General features: G+C 41.4%; 1 protein-coding gene across 8 annotated transcripts in view; it reads left to right on the top strand.

Annotated features, from left to right (window-relative positions):
- Positions 1-452: 452 nt before the first annotated feature.
- LOC110494844 (sarcolemmal membrane-associated protein) overlaps positions 453-25,414 on the top strand; it is a 112,513-nt gene continuing 87,551 nt past the window's right edge. For 7 of the 8 annotated variants that reach the window (XM_036950988.1, XM_036950985.1, XM_036950989.1 and 4 more), the window contains exons 1-3: positions 453-2,054; positions 12,167-12,314; positions 21,360-21,432. In XM_036950988.1, coding sequence (XP_036806883.1) covers positions 1,857-2,054; positions 12,167-12,314; positions 21,360-21,432 — 419 coding nt within the window. In that variant the 5' untranslated portion in view covers positions 453-1,856. Of the gene's footprint in view, positions 2,055-8,223; positions 8,819-12,166; positions 12,315-21,359; positions 21,433-25,414 lie in introns of those variants that run through there. The other variant, XM_036950990.1, reaches the window with a different exon arrangement.

Here is a 25,414-nt window from a genome sequence, read left to right as displayed (position 1 = left end):
TTCTCACTGATCTTTGTTCTTTCTTCTGTTTGTCCCGTGTACACGAGTGGGCATCACCACATAAACTTGTTAATGTTACCTAAATTAAGATAACGAAAGATTAGTTTAGAATATTCTTGTAAATTCTAATTTAAGCGGGGGGAGGTCAACATTCCGTGCTCACTCCCATCTTCTTAAAATATAACCCTAACCTTAAATTAAAACCAAAAAGCACATTTTTGATCTCATACATTTTTTTTTTGTTGATTTAGCCAAGTGTGACTTTGTGCTTGTGGTAACTAGTGACAACGGAAAACCAGAAACATGCACTGCAGCGTGTCATTAATGTCTATTTTGATTGGACCCCAGGTTGTAAATCTGTTTGTCAAGTTCCCGCCTCCAATGACGTTTTGGGCATGTCGCGGACGCTATTGGCGGTTGCGCTGTCCGGTCGTTTGGTGTATATTGTTATGAGTATGGCGGCGGATACTAACGGACGACGGCAAGTTGTTAGAAATGTTCAGTTCAACTGAAGAAAGCTTTAATTTAAAAACTTTTTTTTTTGTGGTCGATAGTGTTTCGAGTGACATTTCTAACATCGACGCAACACAGTTTTAATTTTCTTTCTTGGGACTATTCAGAAGATTACTGGACAGGTGATGCTGCAGTCAAACCTGTCTCCGTTTCCCGAGTCTGCTCTGTCAGTCACCGAACTACCTAGTCTTTCCTATCTAACTCTTTCCGACTCGGCTAACGTTAACTTTTGCAATGAGACCAGTTTATTGTCTACTTGTTTTTTTGAGTTACTTGTCAAAAATAACACAAGTTTACCTGAGGTAACACCATTACACCCGTTCCAGAGCTAGTTGATCACGACTTTTCACCCGAAGAGGCCCGACTCCTATTCCAGCTAAATGACAAGTTCTCAGCGCGTTAGCTTAACTAGCCATATAGCTAATTACTCTTTATAACAGTGTTATTGCTCAAGGCCTGACCAGCTCTACTTACCTCTACAATAGTCGTTTTAAGGCGTGTGTCTTTGAACCTGTTTGGAACATTATGCTTCACGATTAGAAGGATGTGTTGCTGGGACCCTGAAAGTAAATATTAGCCTGCTAGCCTTCCTAAATCGGGAGTGGCTAGAAGTTGCATTAGCTAGTTAAACATTTAGCTAGCAAACAACCTCAGATACTCACTCTTTAGCACCCGTCCATAGTGAATATGATAAACAACTTAATGTTAACTCGGCCTCTATGGGGGAAAAAAAACACTTATTGATGACATATTAAACCACGGTCAAATTGTCAGCGGGTGTGTTTCAATGGCCAGCCGTATCATCAGCAGGCACAGGGATAGGAAACCGTGCAATGGTCAGATTGTGTAATATAGCTATCTGGATTTATCCGATGGGCTAAAGATTAGCTGCCTGCCGCTAACTTGCGCGGCATAATAACGCTTCTCTCGCTATACATTTTGATGGACGTGGGAAGATATTTTATAGATTGCTACTGTTGCTATTGTCAAATGGTTTTGGCTGTACTGTATTGTGGCCTGTACGTAATCGTATTTAGTCATTCACTGGACGTAATGTAGCTCTGTAGAAAGATACCATAAATACATATTTATTTAGTGTTTTTTTTTACATGAATACAGGAGGTTTTACGTGTCTCTTTGAATCAAAAGAAGAAAACACGTCCATATGAATGGCTAGCTAGCAGTGCCTAACTTAAAATAGAAGAGCCATACAGACAGCGAATAGCCAGGTTACATGGTTTATTAACACAACAGCCGAGGATTTAAGACTGAAGTTAGTCATTCTGGATCAAGAAACCTTGTCTTTCGTCGCTGATTGGAGTAACACTCCCAAGCCATCATCAATGCCTTCAGCACTGGCCGCCTTCTCCTGCCGCCCGAATTCACACCCTTTTCAGGAACGTCATGTCTACCTGGACGAGCCAGTCAAGATCGGGCGCTCTGTGGCACGATGCCGACCGGCTCAGAACAACGCCACGTTCGACTGCAAGGTTCTGTCACGGAACCATGCCCTGGTCTGGTTTGATCACAAGACGGGCAAGGTGAGTCTGACTCTCAACCATTCGGCTAACTACTAGCTTTTACTTTGCATGGTCATTGTAAAAATGTTTATTTCACCTTTTATTTAACCAGGTAGGCCAGTTAAGAACAAGTTCTCATTTACAACTGCAACCTTGCCAAGAATAAAGCAAAGCAGTGCAACACAAACAAAAACACAGAGTTACACATAACACAATGTAGAAAATCTATATAAGGTGTGTGCAAATGAGGTAACATTAGGGAGGGAAGGCAACAAATAGGCCGTAGTGGCAAAGTAATTACAATATAGCAATTAAACACAGGAGTGATAGATGTGCAGAAGATGAATGTGCAAGTAGAGATACTGGGGTGCAAAAAAATAGCAATATGGGGATGAGGTAGTTGGATGGGCTATGGACAGGTGCAATGATCTGTGAGCTGCTCTGACAGCTGGTATTTAAAGTTAGTGAGGGAGATATAAGTCTCCAGCTTCAGGGATCTTTGCAATTGGTTCTAGTCATTGGCAGCAGAGTACTGGAAGGAAAGGCGGCCAAAGGAGGAATTGGCTTTGGGGATGACCAGTGAAATATATCTGCTGGAGCACATGTTACAGTGACCAGTGAGCTGAGATAAGGCAGGGCATTACCTAGCAAAGACTTATAGATGACCTGGAGCCAGTGGGTTTTCCTACGAGTATGAAGCGAGTGCCAGCCAACGAGAGCATCCAGGTTGCAGTGGTGGGTAGTCAAATCAAATCAAATTTATTTATATAGCCCTTCTTACATCAGCTGATATCTCAAAGTGCTGTACAGAAACCCAGCCTAAAACCCCAAACAGCAAGCAATGCAGGTGTAGAAGCACTGTGGCTAGGAAAAACTACCTAGAAAGGCCAAAACCTAGGATAAACCTAGAGAGGAACCAGGCTATGAGGGGTGGCCAGTCCTCTTCTGGCTGTGCCGGGTGGAGATTATAACAGTACATGGCCAAGATGTTCAAATGTTAACAGTTGTAAGGGTCAAGATTTAGCAACTCTCAGATCATCAGCTATCTGGATTTGGGTGAAGGAGAAATGGGGAAGGATTGGGCAAGTTGCTGTGGGGGGTGCAGAGCTGTTGACCGGGGTAGGGGTAGCCAGTTGGAAAGTATGGCCAGCAGTAGAAAAATGCTTATTGACATTCTCAATTATCGTGGCTATATCGGTGGTGACAGTGTTTCCTAGCCTCAGTGCAGTGGGCAGCTGGGAGGAGGTGCTCTTATTCTCCATGGACTTTAGTGTCCCAGAACTTTTTACAGGATGAACATTTCTATTTGAAAAAGTTATCCTTAGCTTTCCTAACTGCCTGTGTATATTTTTGGTTCCTGACTTCCCTGAAAAGTTGCATATCATGGGGGCTATTCGATGCTAATGCAGTACGCCACAGGATGTGGAGAATTTGTTTTTAATTAACTGACTTGCCTAGTTAAATAAAGGTTGAATAAATGGTGGTCTCCTTCAATTACTCCCCTCCCCCTTCTTCCCCGTCAGGTCTGTCCGACAGTCTTCCTCAATAGCAAGGCTGTGGTCACTGAGGGTGTACATAGTCAAAGATTTCCTTAAGTTTGGTTCAGTCACAGTGGTCAGGTATTCTGCCACTGTGTACTCTCTGTTTAGGGCCAAATAGCATTCTAGTTTTCTCTGTTTTTTTGTTAATTACTTGACACATTGGAAATAATTATATTTTTGTTTTCTCGTGATTTGGTTGGGTCTAATTGTGTTGTTGTCCTGGGGCTCTGTAGGACCTGCTTGCTTAGGGGACTCTTCTCCAGGTTCATCTCTCTGTAGGGGATGGCTTTGTTATAGAATGTTTGGGAATCGCTTCCTTTTAGGTGGTTGTCGAATTTAACCGCTCTTTTCTGGATTTTGATAATTAGTTCTGCTCAGCATGCATTATTTGGTGTTTTACGTACACAGGATATTTTTGCAGAATTCTAAATTTGGTGTTTGTTCCATTTTGTGAATTATTGGTTGGTGAGCAGACCCCAGATTCTATAACTGATTCAAGTATTTTTAGCCAGATCCTAATTGGTATGTCAAATTGTATGTTCCTTTTGATGGCGTAGAAGGCCCTTCTTGTCTTGTTTCTCAGATGGTTCACAGCTCTGTGGAAGTTACCTGTGGCGCTGATGTTTAGGCCAAGGTATGTATAGTTTTTGTGTGCTCTAGGGCAACTGTGTCTAGATGGTATTTGTATTTGTGGACCTGGCATCTGAACCTTTTTTGGAATACCATTATTTTTGTCATACTGAGATTTACTGTCAGGGCCCAGGTCTGGCAGAATCTGTGCAGAAAATCTAGGTGCTGCTGTAGGCCCTCCTTGGTTGGTGCAGAAGCACCAGATCATCAGCAAACAGTAGACATTTGACTTCAGATTCTAGTAGGGTGAGGCCGGGTGCTGCAGACTGCTCTCTCTCTCTCCCTTTCTCTCTCTCCTGCCTGAACAGTCACTGCCAGACAGGCATGTTGAACAGGCTTGTAAATCAGCTGCAAACCAGGTAACTCCATGGAATCGGTCAGTCTGCCACCTTTTGCGAAATAATGGATTATAGCTGCAGGGTTGACACACAAGGACAGCTATGGCAACTGTACTGAGATGGAATATGAAGCCATTGGTCGAAGTTCTGTTTTGTATAGGGTTATAGGACAGTGCTATTTGTGTCTACTTGTCTGTCTCAAATCAAATTCTATTTGTCAAATGCTTCGTAAACAATAGTCTGACTAACAGTGAAATGCTTACTGACAGGTCCCAACAATGCAGAGAAAAATAATAGAAAGTAAACGTGATAATAAATACACAATAATATGATACCAGTATTGACTCAATGATAACTAGGCAATATACTGGGTACCAGTACTGAGTCAATAATAACATGGCTATATACAGGGTACCAGTACTGATTCAATAATAACATGGCTATATACAGGGTACCAGTACTGACTCAATAATAACATGGCTATATACAGGGTACCAGTACTGACTCAATAATAACATGGCTATATACAGGGTACCAGTACTGATTCAATAATAACATGGCTATATACAGGGTACCAGTACTGACTCAATAATAACATGGATATATACAGGGTACCAGTACTGATTCAATAATAGCTGAGTCAATAATAACATGGCTATATACAGGTTACCAGTACTGATTCAATAATAACTGAGTCAATAATAACATGGCTATGCACATGGTACCAGTACTGAGTCAATAATAACATGGCTATATACAGGGTACCAGTACTGAGTCAATAATAACTGAGTCAATAATAACATGGCTATATACAGGGTACCAGTACTGACTCAATAATAACTGAGTCAATAATAACATGGCTATATACAGGGTACCAGTACTGACTCAATAATAACATGGCTATATACAGGGTACCAGTATTGACTCAATGATAACTAGGCTATATACAGGGTACCAGTACTGAGTCAATAATAACATGGCTATATACAGGGTACCAGTACTGACTCAATAATACCATGGCTATATACAGGGTACCAGTATTGACTCAATGATAACTAGGCTATATACAGGGTACAAGTACTGAGTCAATAATAACATGGCTATATACAGGGTACCAGTACTGACTCAATAATAACATGGCTATATACAGGGTACCAGTACTGAGTCAATAATAACATGGCTATATACAGGGTACCAGTACTGATTCAATAATAACTGAGTCAATAATAACATGGCTATATACAGGGTACCAGTACTGAGTCAATAATAACATGGCTATATACAGGGTACCAGTACTGACTCAATAATACCATGGCTATATACAGGGTACCAGTATTGACTCAATGATAACTAGGCTATATACAGGGTACAAGTACTGATTCAATAATAACATGGCTATATACAGGGTACCAGTACTGACTCAATAATAACATGGCTATATACAGGGTACCAGTACTGAGTCAATAATAACATGGCTATATACAGGGTACCAGTACTGATTCAATAATAACTGAGTCAATAATAACATGGCTATATACAGGGTACCAGTACTGAGTCAATAATAACATGGCTATATACAGGGTACCAGTACTGAGTCAATAATAACATGGCTATATACAGGGTACCAGTACTGATTCAATAATAACTGAGTCAATAATAACATGGCTATGCACATGGTACCAGTACTGAGTCAATAATAACATGGCTATATACAGGGTACCAGTACTGATTCAATAATAACTGAGTCAATAATAACATGGCTATGCACAGGGTACCAGTACTGAGTCAATAATAACATGGCTATATACAGGGTACCAGTACTGATTCAATAATAACTGAGTCAATAATAACATGGCTATGCACATGGTACCAGTACTGAGTCAATAATAACATGGCTATATACAGGGTACCAGTACTGATTCAATAATAACTGAGTCAATAATAACATGGCTATGCACAGGGTACCAGTACTGAGTCAATAATAACATGGCTATATACAGGGTACCAGTACTGATTCAATAATAACTGAGTCAATAATAACATGGCTATGCACATGGTACCAGTACTGAGTCAATAATAACATGGCTATATACAGGGTACCAGTACTGATTCAATAATAACTGAGTCAATAATAACATGGCTATGCACATGGTACCAGTACTGAGTCAATAATAACATGGCTATATACAGGGTACCAGTACTGATTCAATGATAACATGGCTATATACAGGGTACCAGTACGGATTCAATAATAGCTGAGTCAATAATAACATGGCTATGCACATGGTACCAGTACTGAGTCAATAATAACATGGCTATATACAGGGTACCTGTACTGATTCAATAATAGCTGAGTCAATAATAACATGGCTATACACAGGGTACCAGTACTGAGTCAATAATAACATGGCTATACACAGGGTACCAGTACTGAGTCAATGTGCAGGGGTACGACTTAATAACTTGGCTATATACATGGGGAAACTGTACTGAGTGTGTGTGTAGGGGTATGGGGTAATTGAGGAAGATGCTGTATGTACAGTTGAAGTCGGAAGTTTACATACTCCTTAGCCAAATACATTTGAACTGGGCTTTTCACAGTTCCTGACATTTAATCATAGTATAAATTCCCTGTCTTAGGTCAGTTAAGATCACCACTTTATTTTAAGAATGTAAAATGTCAGAATAATAGTAGAGAGTGATTTATTTCAGCTTTTATTTCTTTCATCACATTCCCAGTGGGTCAGAAGTTTACATACACTCAATTACTATTTGGTAGGATTGCCTTTAAATAGTTTAACAAGAAATTTGTGGAGTGGTTGAAAAACGAGTTTTAATGACTCCAACCTAAATGTATGTAAACTTCCGACTTCAGCTGTACATATAACTAGGAATAAAGTGGCCAGTCAACAGGATGGATAACGAACAGTACCAGCAGCTTATGTGATGAGTCAAACAAATAGTCCGGATAACTATGTAGCAGTTTTATGGCTTGGGGTTAGAAGCTGTTCAGGATCCTCTTATTTCTACACTTAGTGCATCGGTACCACTTGCCGTGTGGTAGCAGAGAGAACACTCTATGACTTGGGAGGCTGCAGTCTTTGACATTTTTTAGGGCCTCCCTCTGACACCGCCTGGTATTGAGGTCCTGGTTGACAGGGCGCTCGGCCCCAGCAATTTACTGGTCCGTACGCGCTACCCTCTGTAGCGCCTTGCGGTCGGATGCCAAACAGTTGCCATACCAAGTGGTGACGCAGCCAGTCAAGATGCTCTCAATGGTGCAGCTGTATAACTTTGAGGTCTGAGAGCCCAGTCAAATCTTTTCAGCCTCCTGAGTGGAAGAGGCGTTTTTGTATTTTTTTAAATTCACGACTGTTGGTGTGATAGATCCTTAGGGATTTGGACACTGAGGAGCTCTCAACCTGCTCCACTACAGCCCTGTCAATGTGACTGGGGTGTGCTCAGCCCTCCGTTTCCTGTAGTCCAAGATCTGCTCTTTTGTCTTGCTGACGTTGAGGGAGAGGTTGTCCTGGCACTACACTGCCAAGCCTCGGTGATGAGGTTGTTGTGTTGTCTGCCAATTTAATGATGGTGTTGGAATCGTGCGCGGCCGTACAGTCTTGAGCGGAGTACAGGAGGGGACTAAGCACGCTCCCATGTGGGGCCCTCGTGTTGATGTGTTGTTGCCTACCCTCACCACCTGGGGGTGGTCTGTAAAAGTCCAGGATCCATTTGCAGAGAGTGGTGTTCAGTCCCAGGGTCCTTGACTTAGTGATGCGCTTGGTGGGACCTGTGGTGTTGAACACTGAGCTGAAGTCAATGAACAGCATTCTCACGTAGGTGTTCCTTTTGTCCAGGTGGGAAAGGGCAGTGTGGAGTGCAATAGAGATGCGTCATCTGTGGATCTTTTGGGGCAGTATGTGAATTGGATTGGTCTGGGATGATGGTGTTGATGTGAGCCATGACCAGCCTTTTAAAGCATTTCATGGCCACAGATGTGCGTGCTATGGGGTGATGGTGATTTAGATAGGTTACCTGGGTATTCTTGGGCACGTGGCTGTCAACTGTTGGCGAGTAAATAATCCACCTCAACCCTCCATTCTATTCTATGATCACCGGAGAACAAACTGGATGAGCTCCGTTCAAGACTCTTACCAACGGGACCTGAAGAACTGTAATATCCTATGATTCTCTGAGTCGTGGCTGAACAAGGAAATGGATAATGTTCATCTAGCTCGCTTTTCAATGCATCTTCAAGACCGTACAGCAGCGTCGGGTAAGGTTAGGGTAAGGGGTGTTAACAACAGCTGGTGCACAATCTCTAATATTTAGGTCTCGATGTTCTGTTCGCCTGAGATAGAATACCTCATGATAAACTGTAGACCATACTATACTGAACAAAAATATAAACGCAACGTGAAGTGTTGGTCCCATGTTTAATGAGCTGAAATAAAAGATCCCAGGAATGTTCCATATGCACAAAAAGCTTATTTCTCTCAAACTTTGTGTGCAATTTGCAGTGGTATTCAAAGACAGATTCACCAAAATATGTGACAATTTTGTTGGCACTCTATTCCCCATAGGGCTCTGGTCTAAAGTAGTGCACTATGTAGGGAGTAGGGTGCCATAGGGCTCTGGTCAAAAGTAGTGCATTATTTGTGACCACACCCCAAATCTAATGAGATGACCTTAACTGTAAAGGTAGGTTTTTGTCATCAGCCATTGACCTTAAATTAATTGCGTTTAAATCAATTAACAAAATGAAAAGGAACCAATAAATACATTTACTCAAAATTGTCACATATTTTGGCGACTCTGTCTTTGAATACCACTGCAAATTGCCTGGGCCACAGTTGATAGGGCATCTCAGGAAGCTAATGAGCTTCAATAAAGACTGTTAATGCTTGTACTAATACACTACATCCCCTACTCGCTGCTTGAAGGACAAACCAGATCATGCTGATAAAGCAGCGGGTGTCCGTCCTATCTTCCCTGACCACTGAACATCAGCCGTAACGTCCTATCTTCCCTGACCACTGAACATCAGCCGTAACGTCCTATCTTCCCTGACCACTGAACATCAGCCGTAACGTCCTATCTTCCCTGACCACTGAACATCAGCCGTAACGTCCTATCTTCCCTGACCACTGAACATCAGCCGTAACGTCCTATCTTCCCTGACCACTGAACATCAGCCGTAACGTCCTATCTTCCCTGACCACTGAACATCAGCCGTAACGTCCTATCTTCCCTGACCACTGAACATCAGCCGTAACGTCCTATCTTCCCTGACCACTGAACATCAGCTGTAACGTCCTATCTTCCCTGACCACTGAACATTAGCCGTAACGTCCTATCTTCCCTGACCACTGAACATCAGCCGTAACGTCCTATCTTCCCTGACCACTGAACATCAGCCGTAATTCTATACTGAACAAAAATATAAACACAACATGTAAAGTGTTGGTCCCATGTTTCATGAGCAAAGATAAAAGTTTCCTCTAAAATGTTCCATACGCACAAAAAGCTCTTCTCATTTTGTGCACATTTGTTTACGTCCCAAAGCATTTCTTCTTTGCCAAGATATGCCACTCCTGTCAGTTGGATGGATTATCAAGAAACTGATAACACAGCATGATCATTAAACATGTGCACCTTGGGGCCTCCCGGGTGGCGCAGTGGTTAAGGGCGCTGTACTGCAGCGCCAGCTGTGCCACCAGATACTCTGGGTTTGCGCCCAGGCTCTGTCGTAACCGGCCGCGACTGGAAGGTCCGTGGGGCGACGCACAATTGGCCTAGCGTCGTCCGGGTTAGGGAGGGTTTGGCCGGTAGGGATATCCTTGTCTCACCAGCGACTCCTGTGGCGGGCCAGGCTCGGTGCACGCTAACCAAGGTTGCCAGGTGCACGGTGTTTCCTCCGACACATTGGTGCGGCTGGCTTCCGGGTTGGATGCGCGCTGTGTTAAGAAGCAGTCCGGCTTGGTTGGGTTGTGTATCGGAGGATGCATGACTTTCAACCTTCGTCTCTCCCGAGCCCGTACGGGAGTTGTAGCGATGAGATAAGGTGGTAACTACTAAACAATTGGATACCACGAAATTGGGGAGAAAAAGGGGTTAAATTAAATACAAATATTTTAAAAAAATGTGCACCTTGTGCTGCGGGGGGGAAAAGGCCACTCTAAAATGTGTGGTTTTGTCAACAAAATGCAAATGGCATGTTGACTGCAGGAATGTCCACCAGAGCTGTTGCCGGAGAATTGCATTTAAATTTCTCTTCCACAAGCTGCCTCCTATGTCGTTTTAGAGAATTTGGCAGTAAGTCCAACCGGCCTCACAACCGCAAACCACGTGACCTCCTCATCCGGCTTCTTCACCTGCGGGATCGCCCACGCTCCAGCAGGTATATCTCACTGGTCATCCCCAAAGCCTTTCCTTCCAGTTCTCTGCTGCCAATGACTGGAACGAATTGCAAAAATCACTGAAGTTGGAGACTTAGATCTCCCACACTAACTTCAAGCAATGGCTGTCAGAGCAGCTTACTGATCGCTGCAGCTGTACACAACCCATCTGTAAATAGCCCATCCAACCAACCACCTACCTCATCCCCATATTTGTTTAGTTTTTTTCTGCTCTTTTGCACACCAGTATTTCTACTTTCACAGGGTAAATTGATAAATTGTAATTACTTCTCCACTATGGCATATTTATTGCCTTACCTCCTTACTACATTTGCACACACTGTATACAGATGTTCTATTGTGTTAGTTGACTGTACGTGTGTTTATCCCATGCGTAACTGTTGTGTTATTGACTGTACGTGTGTTTATCCCATGTGTAACTGTTGTGTTATTGACTGTGTGTTTATCCCATGTGTAACTGTTGTGTTATTGACTGTACGTGTGTTTATCCCATGTGTAACTGTTGTGTTATTGACTGTGTGTTTATCCCATGTGTAACTGTTGTGTTATTGACTGTACGTGTGTTTATCCCATGTGTAACTGTTGTGTTATTGACTGTACGTGTGTTTATCCCATGTGTAACTGTTGTTTTTGTCGCATTGCCTTGCTTTGTCTTGGCCACATTGCAGTTGTAAATGAGAACTTGTTCTCAACTGGCCTAACTGGTTTAATAAAGGTGAAATAAAACATTTAAGTCTGAGGGGGGTGGGTGCTGAGGAGTATTTCTGTCTGTATTAAAGCCCTTTTGTTGGGATAAACTCATTCTGATTGGCTGGTCCTGGCTCCCCAGTGGGTGGGAATATGCCCAACCATGGCTGTGCCCCTGCCTCGTCATGTGAAATCTATAGATTAAGGCCTAATGAATTTATTTCAGTTAACGGATTTCTTTATATGAACTGTATCTCAGTATATTCTTTGAAGTTTTGCATGTTGCATTTATATTTTTGTTCAGTATATTTCCAAATGTGTGCTATCTTGTCCCTCTGCAGCAGACCTATGGTGAGCAATGTGTTTGGAACATCGCAATGCACATAGTTGTGAAAATCGCAATGCATATTGTATCGGCACCATAATATTGTGATAATATCGTATCGTAAGGTCACTGGCAATTCCCAGCCCTAAACTATAGTAACTGTAACTGTGTATTCCTCTTCTCTGTATTTCAGTTCTACCTGCAGGACACGAAGAGTAGTAATGGGACGTTCATCAACAGCCAGCGTCTGAGCCGGGGGTCCGAGGAGAGTCCTCCCTGTGAGGTCCTCTCTGGTGACTTCATCCAGTTCGGTGTGGACGTCACAGAGAACACCCGTAAAGGTACACACAACGATGATGTCCGCTGTACAGTTGAAGTCGGAAGTTTAAATACACTCAGGTTGGAGTCATTAAATTGTTTTTCAACCACTCCACAAATTTCTTGTTAACAAACTATAGTTTTGGCAAGTCGGTTAGGACAAGTATCTATAACCACAGTAAAACGAGTCCTATATCGACATAACCTGAAAGACCGCTCAGCAAGGAAGAAGCCACTGCTCCAAAACCGCCATAAAAAAGCCAGACTACGGTTTGCAACTGCACATGGGAACAAAGATGGTACTTTTTGGAGAAATGTCCTCTGGTCTGATGAAACAAAAATAGAACTGTTTGGCCATAATGACCATTGTTATGTTTGGAGGAAAAAGGGGGCGTCTTGCAAGCCGAAGAACACCATCCCAACCGTGAAGCACGGGGGTGGCAGCATCATGTTGTGGGGGTGCTTTGCTGCAGGAGGGACTGGTGCACTTCACAAAATAGATGGCATCATGAGGACGGAAAAGTATGTGGAAGTTGAAGCTTGGTCACAAATGGGTCTTCCGAATGGACAATGACCCCAAGCATACTTGGCGGCGGCAGCGTAGCCAAGTGGTTAGAGCGTTGGGACTAGTAACCGAAAGGTTGCAAGATCTAATCCCCGAGCTGACAAGGTACAAATCTGTCGTTCTGCCCCTGAACAAGGCAGTTAACCCACTGTTTCTACACCATCATTGAAAATAAGAATTTGTTCTCAACTGACTTGGCTTAAGAACAGCAAAGTCAAGGTATTGGAGTGGCCATCACAAAGCCCTGACCTCAATCATATAGAAAATTTGTAGGCAGAACTGAAAAGCATGTGTGAGCAAGGAGACCTACGAACCTGACTCAGTTACACCAGCTCTGTCAGGAGGAATGGGCCAAAATTAACCCAACTTATTGTAGGAAGCTTGTGGAAGGCTACCCGAAATGTTTGACCCAATTTAAACAATTTAAAGCAATACTACCAAATACTTATTGAGTGTATGTAAACTTCTGACCCACTGGGAATGTGATGAAAGAAATAAAAGCTGAAATAAAACATTCTCTACTATTATTCGGACATTATTCGGACCTAAAACATAATTTTTACTAGGATTAAATGTCAGGAATTGTGAAACTTGAGTTTAAATCTATTTGGCTAAGGTGTATGTAAACTTCCGACTTGTATGTGTGTTGTGTGTTATGGGTACAGAGTTGGAAAGAGCCCCCTAATAATGGCTTCTCCTGTGACAGCACGGGCAGGGCCTTATTCGTAAACAAACCAATAACTGTGCTGGACTTTGTGTAGTCTAAAAGCCTTCAATAGTGCAAGTACGTCCATCTCAGTGGTACACCTAGGGGGCCTACAAAACATGGCCTGCATCCCAATTATCTGTACTTCCTCCCAAAGTGTGCACTCGTTCACTGATTCGAAAGGAAATGACTGATATAAGAAAAGGTGAAAATTCCCCTTTTTATTACACCACCAATCCAATTATTTTAGATTTGTGAAAATTAGTGAACGACTGGAGTGTGCAATTCAGGAGAAAGGAGCCATTATTGGGTGGGTTTTGAGGTTAGTTTGCCCTGCAGGTTGATGCCAATAGCGATGTGATAGAACTTGCCATCAGCTTTTTTGTCCCACGCAGCATTCAATCTGATCACTCTTTGTTGGCTTTGTGTTGTTTTTAAAGGTAATTTCCGATTGAGCTATGAGGTGTTTTTACTGTTTAACCTGTTGATCCTACTTGAGACGCAGACGTCTCAACTAGGCACCTCGAAATGCAAATGCGCTACGCTAAATGCGAAATGTACTCGTTAAAACTCAAACGTTCATTAAAACACACATGCAGGGTATTGAATTAAAGCTACACTCGTTGTGAATCTAGCCAACAAGTCAGATTTTTAAAATGCTTTTCGGCGAAAGCATGAGAAGCTATTATCTGATAACATGCAACACCCCAAAATGCCTGAAGGGGACGTAAACAAAAGAATTAGCGTAGCCGGCGCTACACAAAACGCAGAAATAAAATATAAAACATTCATTACCTTTAATGATATTCTTTGTTGGCGCTCCTATATGTTCCAAAAAACATCACAATTGGGTCTTTTTCCCGATTAAATCCGTCCATGAATGCCCAAAATATCCATTTGAATAGCCTGTCTGGTTCAGGAAAAAAGCTCTCTTCCAACACGCAACGTCATTTTTAAAAATTATATAAGTTGCCTATATTCTTTGATAAAACACTTCAACCTATTTTTGTAACCCAACTTTAGATATTTGTAAACGTTAATAAGCGATCAAATTGATCACTGGGCGATCTGTATTCAATAGCAGCTACTCAAGAAAACAATGTCCCTTTTTCTCTCTTCCAAAATCGATTGCTGCATGCTGGATGGAATGACGGATCTATTTGTCATGACACAAAGGATTTTTGTCAATGAAAATGACGTTTTTGGCTACATCGTGTGGAAGCTGTAGGAATTGCAATCTCGGCCCTATTAATTTGGTGCCCCTTAAACAATACATGCAAGTGGCGCATGGATATTTTTTTCAGTTTTCAGTGACCAGTTTTTCTTGCGCTTTTCGATGAAACACACGCTCTGTTATAGTCACAGCCGTGATTTAACCAGTTTTTAGAAACTTCAGAGTGTTTTCTATCCACACATACTAATCATATGCATATAGTATATTCCTGGCATGAGTAGCAGGACGCTGAAATGTTGCGCGATTTTTAACAGAATGTTCGAAAAAGGAGGGGGTAGACTTAACAGGTTTAAAGGGATCGTTCAGGGTTAGCATGCTAGCAGATAAGCATAGACTTCCAGTCATTGCGCTAACGCTAGTTAGCATCGGCTCTTGAAACTACCTCTAACTTCCTTCACACTGGACACGGAGACATATAAATGGTATCAACTGTTCATCTGACTCTGGGGAACGTGAAGCTTCCAAGCTCTGCACATTAAACTGAAATGTCTGGACGGGAGCCCACTAGAATGTTTAGATGTCTGGACGGGAGCCCACTAGAATGTTTAGATGTCTGGAGGTGAGCCCACTAGAATGTTTAGATGTCTGGAGGGGAGCCCACTAGAATGTTTAGATGTCTGGAGGGGAGCCCACTAGAATGTTTAGATGTCTGGAGGGGAGCCCACTAGAATGTTTAGATGTCTGGAGGGGAGCCCACTAGAATGTTTAGATGTCTGGAGGGGAGCCCACTAGAATGTTTAGATGTCTGGAGGGGAGCCCACTAGAATGTTTAGATGTCTGGAGGGGAGCCCACTAGAATGTTTGGATGTCTGGAGGGGAGCCCACTAGAATGTTTAGATGTCTGGAGGGGAGCCCACTAGAATGTTTAGATGTCTGGACGGGAGCCCCCCCCCCCCCACCCCTTAACTCTCTCTCTCACACACACACACACACACACACACACACACACACACACACACACACACACACAGTTTTGATGGTTGCGATTTAAAAATGGATACAAATGCTTTCATTTTTATTTTCTACTGTTAAATGAAGCGCTCCTCCCATTTGCCATTCAAGTGCATAGGCAACAGTAGGCAGGCTATCAGTGAGTTGGAGGCTGTATGCTTTTTGAAAACATACTGTACATATACAGTACCAGTCAAGTTTGGACACCTACTTATACCAGGGTTTTTCTTTATTTTTTAAAACTATTTTCTACATTGTAAAATATTAGTGAAGACCTCAAAACTATGAAATAACACATTTGGAATCATGCAGTAACTAACAAAAGTGTTAAACAAGTATATATTTTACATTTGAGATTCTTCTAAGTAGTCACCATTTGCCCTGATGACAGGTTTGCACACTCTTGGAATTCTCTCAACCAGCTTCATGAGGTAGTCACCTGGAATGCATTTCAATTAACAGGTTTGCCTTGTTAAAGGTCATTTGTGGAATTTCTTTTCTCCTTAATGCGTTTGAGTCGATCAGTTGTGTTGTGACAATGTTGGGGTGGTATACAGAAGATAGCCCTGTTTGGTGAAAGACCAAGTCCATGTTATGGCAAGAACAGCTCAAATAAGCAAAGAGAAATGAGAGCCAGTTTCATCATAGTGCTTGGTCTTTGCGACTGCACTTAAAGAAACGTTCAGTTCTTTAACTTTTTCGGATTGACTGACCTTCATGTCTTTAAAGTAATGATCATTTCTTCAAGTGTAGTCACAAAAACCATGAAGCGCTATGATGAAACTGGCTCTCATGAGGACTGCCACAGGAAAGGAAGACCCAGAGTTACCTCTGCCACAGAGGATAAAGTTCATTAGTTACCAGCCTCAGAAATTGCAGCCCAAATAAATGCTTCACAGAGTTCAAGTAACAAACACATCTCAACATCAACAGACCTTCATGGTCAAATTGCTGCAAGAAACCACTACTAAAGGACATCAGTAAGAAGAAGAGACTTGGTTGGGCCAAGAAACACAAGCAATGGACATTAGACCGATGGAAATCTGTCCTTTGGTCTGATGAGTCCAAATTTTAGATTTTTGGTTCCAACCGCCGTGCCTTTGTTAGACAGAGTAGGTGAACGGATGATGTCCACGTGTGTGGTTCCCACCGTGAAGCATGGAGGAGGAGGTGTGATGGTGTGGGGGTGCTTTTCTGCTGACACTGTCAGTGATTTATTTAGAATTCACTTAACCAGCATGGCTACCACAGCATTCTGCAGGGATACGCCATCCCATCTGGTTTGGGCTTAGTGGGAATATCATTTGTTTTTCAACAGGACAAAGAACCAAACACATCTCCAGGCTGTGTAAGGGCTGTTTGACCAATAAGGAAAGTGATGGAAAATCAAATCAAATCAAATCAAATCAAATTTTATTTGTCACATACACATGGTTAGCAGATGTTAATGCGAGTGTAGCGAAATGCTTGTGCTTCTAGTTCCGACAATGCAGTAATAACAAGTAATCTAACTAACAATTCCAAAACTACTGTCTTGGACACAGTGTAAGGGGATAAAGAATATGTACATAAGGATATATGAATGAGTGATGGTACAGAGCAGCATAGGCAAGATACAGTAGATGTTATCGGGTACAGTATGTACAAATGAGATGAGTATGTGAACAAAGTGGCATAGTTAAAGTGGCTAGTGATACATGTATTACATAAGGATACCGTCGATGATATAGAGTACAGTATATACGTATGCATATGAGATGAATAATGTAGGGTAAGTAACATTTATATAAGGTAGCATTGTTTAAAGTGGCTAGTGATATATTTACATCATTTCCCATCAATTCCCATTATTAAAGTGGCTGGAGTTGAGTCAGTGTCAGTGTGTTGGCAGCAGCCACTCAGTGTTAGTGGTGGCTGTTTAACAGTCTGATGGCCTTGAGATAGAAGCTGTTTTTCAGTCTCTCGGTCCCAGCTTTGATGCACCTGTACTCACTGTACTTCTGGATGATAGCGGGGTGAACAGGCAGTGGCTCGGGTGGTTGATGTCCTTGATGATCTTTATGGCCTTCCTGTGACATCGGGTGGTGTAGGTGTCCTGGAGGGCAGGTAGTTTGCCCCCGGTGATGCGTTGTGCAGACCTCACTACCCTCTGGAGAGCCTTACGGTTGAGGGCGGTGCAGTTGCCATACCAGGCGGTGATACAGCCCGCCAGGATGCTCTCGATTGTGCATCTGTAGAAGTTTGTGAGTGCTTTTGGTGACAAGCCAAATTTCTTCAGCCTCCTGAGGTTGAAGAGGCGCTGCTGCGCCTTCTTCACGATGCTGTCTGTGTGAGTGGACCAATTCAGTTTGTCTGTGATGTGTATGCCGAGGAACTTAAAACTTGCTACCCTCTCCACTACTGTTCCATCGATGTGGATAGGGGGGTGTTCCCTCTGCTGTTTCCTGAAGTCCACAATCATCTCCTTAGTTTTGTTGACGTTGAGTGTGAGGTTGTTTTCCTGACACCACACTCCGAGGGCCCTCACCTCCTCCCTGTAGGCCGTCTCATCGTTGTTGGTAATCAAGCCTACCACTGTTGTGTGATGGAGTGCTGCATCAGATGACCTGGCCTCCACAATTCCCTGACCTCAACTCAATTGAGAGGGTTTGGGATGAGTTGGACTGCAGAGTGAAGAAAAAGCAGCTAACAAGTTCTCAGCACATGTGAGAACTCCTTTAAGACAGTTGGAATTGCATTCCAGGTGAAGCTGGTTGAGAGAATGCCAAGAGTGTGCAAAGCTGTCAAAGGCAAAGGATGGCTACTTTGAAGAATCTTAAATCTAAAATACATTTTGATTTGTTTAACACTTTTTTTGGTGCGTGTTATGCTGCTGGCCATTTTAAAATTCACGGTTAGGCTATGATGTAAGCATCTTGGCAGGGAGTCAAGGGTGTGTGTGTGTACACGTGCACTCTCTGAGGAGAGGAGTGTTTTGGAGAGTTGACAGACTGCAGTAGTGTCTGATTGCAGCTGTGCTGAAACGAGAACACATGAAATGGCTGCTTTCTTCATGATGCAACAATAGCTTCTTATCAACTCAACTACACTATATTAGCTTTTTGGTGCTATCCAGATTTCCATACCGTTTCTGGACCATTCCGGGGTATACGATATTACCTAATGTGCACACAAGAGATGCTATTTTGGCAACAGGGATCTTGATCCAGGAGGGGTTTGAATGTCTCTGCTGTAACCAAGAAGCTTGACATTAATATCTAGCCATTTAGCTAGCAAGTTAGCAAACCAAATGTATAGCAGGAGCCCTTAGCTGGATATAATTTGACACTTTTTAGATTTCTTATATAGTTACACTTCATAGTTATAAGCAGTTCTGTAGCATGCACACTGCCTCAAATGTATTTATTATTTTAAACGGTATTGTCAATTTTGAAATACCCTGGTGTATGATTAAACAGTATATTGCCCAAGCCTACACTATTTCATCACAGCTTCTTGGTAACTGACGGGTGAAGTCTGCATCAGTGTGGTTGTTTCTCCACTATGAATAAATTAGCCAAACCCAACATGTATACAGTTGAATTTGGATGTTTGCATACACCTTAACCAAATACATTTAAACTCAATTTTTCACAATTCCTGACATTTAATCCTAGTAAAAATTCCCTGTTTTAGGTCAGTTAGGAACACCACTTTATTTTAAGAATGTGAAATGTCAGAATAATAGTAGAGTGATTAAATTTTTTTCAGCACATTCCCAGTGGGTCAGAAGTTTATATACACTCAATTAGTATTTGGTAGCATTGCCTTTAAATTGTTTAACTTGGGTCAAATGTATCGTGTAGCCTTCCACAAACTTCCCACAATAAGTTGGGTGAATTTTGACCAATTTCTCCTGACACAGCTGGTGTAACTGAGTCAGGTTTGTAGGCCTCCTTGCTCACACACGCTTACAGTTCTGCCCACACATTTCCTATAGGATTTTCCTCCAAACATAACAATGGTCATTATGGCCAAACAGTTCTATTTTTGTTTCATCAGACCAGAGGACATTTCTCCAAAAAGTAGCATCTTTGTCCCCATGTGCAGTTGCAAATCATAGTCAAGTTTTTTATGGCGGTTTTTGAGCAGTGGCTTCTTCCTTGCTGAGCAGCCTTTCAGGTTATGTCGTATAGGACTCGTTTTACTGTGGATATAGATAATTTTGTACCTGTTCCCTTCAGCATCTTCACAATGTCCTTTACTGTAGTTCTGGGATTGATTTGCACTTTTCGCACCAAAGTACGTTCATCTCTAGGAGACAGAACAAGTCTCCTTCCTGAGCGGTATGACAACTGCGTGGTCCCATGGTGTTTATACTTGCGTATTATTGTTTGTACAGATGAGTGTGGTGCTTTCAGGTGTTTGGAAATTGCTCCGGAGGATGAACCAGACTTGTGGAAGTTTACCTTTTTTTTCTGAGGTCTTGGCTGATTTCTTTAGATTTTCCCATGATGTCAAGCAAAGATGCACTGCGTTTGAAGGTAGGCCTTTAAATACATCCACAGGTACACCTCAAATGGACTCAAATGATGTCAATTAGCCTATCAGAAGCTTCTAAAGCCATGACATCATTTTCTGGAATTTTCCAAGCTGTTTAAAGCCACAGTCAACTTAGTGTATGTAAACTTCTGACCCACTGGAATTGTGATGCAGTGAAATAATCTGTCTGTAAACAATTGTTGGAAACATTACTTGTGTCATGCACAAAGTAGATGTCCTAACCGACTTCCCAAAACTATTGTTTGTTAACAAGAAATTTGTGGAGTGGTTGAAAAATGAGTTTTAATGACTCCAACCTAAGTGTATGTAAACTTCCGACTTCAACTGTATAGACACTGTTATAGATCCGTCTCCCCTTACAGCCCTTTTTGGAGTACTGCCCGTAGATACTCCCCTGTCAAGAATTCAGTCAGACAATTATTTTAGCTAGACGGCTAATACTCCAGAAATGGAAGGTTGCAGCTCCCCCATCTTCTAAATATTGGGTGGGAGATGTGTTGTGCTCTCTGAAATTAGAAACATTTTTTATTCAATATACGTGGGAACCCCAAACTGTTTTGAGGCTTGGGCTCCATTCTGGTCTTACTTTGAACAGTCCATCCTCGGATGTAATTCTTATTAAAACCACAGTAAGTCTGTATTTGTCTCCCCGGTGACTTAAGGGCTGGATGAGCATTTCTTTGTTTTTTTTGGGGGGGGGGGGGCATCATCAAGGTTAATGATGTGTCTTTTGATTCTTATTGAATGTGACATGCGGATGCATTGTTCATCTTGCCTTGTCAGAGACTAATGTGAGCTTGTTTTGCCCTGTTTTTAAATTTAGTTTACACTTGTATAAAAAAAATGAAAGATATGTATATACCTGCAAACATTTCTAATAACATGTTTTAACTTTGTCATTGTGGAGTATTGTGTAGACTGATGAGAAAATAACAATATAATCTATTTTAGAATAAGGTTGTGACGTAACAAAATGTGGAAAACGTCAAGGGGTCTGAATACTTTACTGTAGGAATGGGTCGTGCCATGAGGGTGTATAATGACACGTGTGTTCTGTGGGTGTGTTGCAGTCACCCATGGCTGCGTAGTGTCTACAATCAAGCTGTTTCTACCGGACGGCATGGAGGCTCGACGACGGTCAGAGTAAGTACTTAGTTACATTGGGAATACTAGTGAGGCAAACAACCAGGAAAACAGATAATTCCCAATGTCTGCCCATTCTGCCCAGATGTAAAATACATTTTACACAGTCAAATATGATTCTCCATGTACTGAGAATTCAGTGGGGTCTTTCTGTGACATGTAATTAACATTTATATCCAGAAAGTCATATTTCGTAACCTAATACATCCGATTAATTTTCACCATCTCTGACAGAGACATTTTTCAGGATTTACATGTTGTGGTCGTCTGCTAAGTTCTTTCTATGTTTCGCAAAAAGCCAAATGAACATGAAATTAACCGAATTACATGGACCAAAACAGATTAATTAAAACATTTATATATTTACCCAGCAGAGTTAAATGGGGAAAAAACGTATAAATTAATACGACACGAACTGAATTACATGGAGAAACATCTATATTAACATGACACAAACTGAATTACACAGAGAAACATCTAAATTAACATGACACGAACTGAATTACATGGAGAAACATCTAAATTAACATGACAAACTGAATTACATGGAGAAACATCTATATTAACATGACAAACTGAATTACATGGAGAAACATCTATATTAACATGACACAAACTGAATTACACAGAGAAACATCTAAATTAACATGACACAAACTGAATTACACAGAGAAACATCTAAATTAACATGACACGAACTGAATTACATGGAGAAACATCTAAATTAACATGACAAACTGAATTACATGGAGAAACATCTATATTAACATGACAAACTGAATTACATGGAGAAACATCTAAATTAACATGACACAAACTGAATTACATGGAGAAACATCTAAATTAATACGACACAAACTGAATTACATGGAGAAACATCTATATTAACATGACACAAACTGAATTACATGGAGAAACATCTAAATTAACATGACACAAACTGAATTACATGGAGAAACATCTAAATTAACATGACACAAACTGAATTACATGGAGAAACATCTATATTAACATGACACAAACTGAATTACATGGAGAAACATCTAAATTAATACGACACAAACTGAATTACACAGAGAAACATCTAAGTTAACATGACACAAACTGAATTACATGGAGAAACATCTAAATTAACATGACACAAACTGAATTACATGGAGAAACATCTATATTAACATGACACAAACTGAATTACATGGAGAAACATCTATATTAACATGACACAAACTGAATTACATGGAGAAACATCTAAATTAACATGACACAAACTGAATTACATGGAGAAACATCTAAATTAACATGACACAAACTGAATTACATGGAGAAACATCTATATTAACATGACACAAACTGAATTACACAGAGAAACATCTAAATTAACATGACACAAACTGAATTACATGGAGAAACATCTAAATTAACATGACACAAACTGAATTACATGGAGAAACATCTATATTAACATGACACAAACTGAATTACATGGAGAAACATCTATATTAACATGACACAAACTGAATTACATGGAGAAACATCTATATTAACATGACACAAACTGAATTACATGGAGAAACATCTATATTAACATGACACAAACTGAATTACACAGAGAAACATCTAAATTAACATGACACAAACTGAATTACATGGAGAAACATCTAAATTAACATGACACAAACTGAATTACATGGAGAAACATCTATATTAACATGACACAAACTGAATTACACAGAGAAACATCTAAATTAACATGACACAAACTGAATTACATGGAGAAACATCTATATTAACATGACACAAACTGAATTACATGGAGAAACATCTATATTAACATGACACAAACTGAATTACACAGAGAAACATCTAAATTAACATGACACAAACTGAATTACATGGAGAAACATCTAAATTAACATGACACAAACTGAATTACATGGAGAAACATCTATATTAACATGACACAAACTGAATTACATGGGGGAATAAACTTCCAATTCAACCTGACAAGCTGGATTACATGTATAAAAAACAACTGCCAATTGTGATGACTGGCTCGATTATGGAGCAACATTTGAAGTGTTATTTTTTACATTGGATAAAAGTAGAGACTCAGAGCTAGAAAATGGTATCGTACACTGTAGTCGAGGAACAATGGGGAAAGTCATTCTGCCTTGATAGTTGATAAACTTGTAAACCCACTTTTGAGAAAATGTCCTTTTAAATATTTTGGTACACCTACTGGAGAGCTTTTTGTCTACACTCATTCAGCATTGTTCACACCCTGTTAAGCTTTAGCTCCACCCATCTCTTTAAAGATTCACATGTGAGGCTAAACGACCAAAGATTTCAAGACTAAAGGCTGGTTTATACTACGGGTGTGTTCATTCTGGAGTGCCAGTGTGTGCTCAGAGTGTGTTCAGAGTGTGTTCGTAAACTCGGAGCGTTTCGCTCTCAGAGCATTCAGAGAGCACACTGGACGCTCTGGCTGAGGAGTAGGGTTGATCTGAGCGTTCTGACCTAACAGCACCCAAGCTAACTGGCTAACGTTTGCTAGCTACTTCCAGACAAATGAGGGAACAGCTCACACTGACCATTTTACTCGCTCAAGCAGAGCTGGTTAACTGTTTTTACATTATCCGGAGGGTTGGTGACTGCAACTGTGCTGCTGGCAAAAATTTGAATTAAACTGGATAAGGTCTCCTCTCCTCTTAGAGCCCATCTGTAGTACAGTAGACTGGATGAGGTCTCCTCTTAGAGCCCTTCTGTAGTACAGTAGACTGGATGAGGTCTCCTCTTAGAGCCCATCTGTAGTACAGTAGACTGGATGAGGTCTCCTCCTCTTACAGCCCATCTGCAGTACAGTAGACTGGATGAGGTCTCCTCTTAGAGCCCATCTGTAGTACAGTAGACTGGATGAGGTCTACTCTCCTCTTACAGCCCATCTGTAGTACAGAGACTGTTTAAGGTTGTGTGTTTGTTTGCTTGTCTTTGCAAGGTGTGTGTGTGGTTATGGGACACATGACTTCCCCACAGAATGTTTGGCAGACCAGACCTCACACCCCCCACCCCTTCTCACTCACCCTTTCTCTCTCTTCTTCTCCCCCCCCCCCCCCCTCTCTCTCTCTTCCTCTACATGGAAACAGTGTGGAAACAGGCCAGCCACTCAGCCAGCAGGTTATGGAGTAGAGAGAAATCATACCCACGCAGGACCGCAATCTATAAAGACCTTTTCTGACATGAGCCTCAGGAAAACCATGTGTTGTTGTTGGTTTAATTATTTATTTATCTGTTAACTAAATAATAACATAGAATAAAAATACAGCCTTAATACATGAGAAAAAGGTCCCTAGCGGACTGACACAACATAAAGCAGCTTGTTACACAATGCGAGGGAGAGAGAAAAGAGAGACTTATCATTGATACATTTTTAGAAACTATTCTCACAGTAATCATATACTTTGCACACGAACCACCACCTGTTTTGAAGTAAGAAATCATGAATGTATTTAACGTTACGTATGAATGCCTTCGTTCTGTGTTTATCTCTGTCGGAATCAGCCCTTAGGAAGGTTGTTGGCCTTTCAGCTGCACACTTGTATGGCTCTGATTGTCCTAAAGGGTCTTTCCTGTCTTCTACTGTTGTTCACTCTGGAAAATAGCTAGCCAGTCATGTTGACGGTTCCCATTGGTGTTAAGAGTAGTAGGATGGTCCAACTTAAATTCCCTTTTCTAGACTTAGAACAGCTAATCAGCCGTACCAGTGATTGTCCGAGAGGGGAGTTCTCTCCACCTCGGGTTGATAGTCAGAGTTTGAACCACTTTACACGTGCAGCTGCAGCCTGGCGATGTTCTGGTCTAGTCTGGGAGGTGAATTTATTTTCTAAACCTCGTGTTGAGGTTCAAAGTTCCAACCATTTCAAACGTGTAGTCTTTTCTGGTCTAATGTTTAATTCTCCACCAATCCTTTGATGCACTCTGAAGG

This window comes from Oncorhynchus mykiss, chromosome 17 (assembly GCF_013265735.2).
Source record: "Oncorhynchus mykiss isolate Arlee chromosome 17, USDA_OmykA_1.1, whole genome shotgun sequence".
NCBI lineage: Eukaryota > Metazoa > Chordata > Actinopteri > Salmoniformes > Salmonidae > Oncorhynchus > Oncorhynchus mykiss.
Note: the sequence above shows the minus strand (reverse complement) of the source record. Positions and strands in the feature narration are given on the sequence as shown.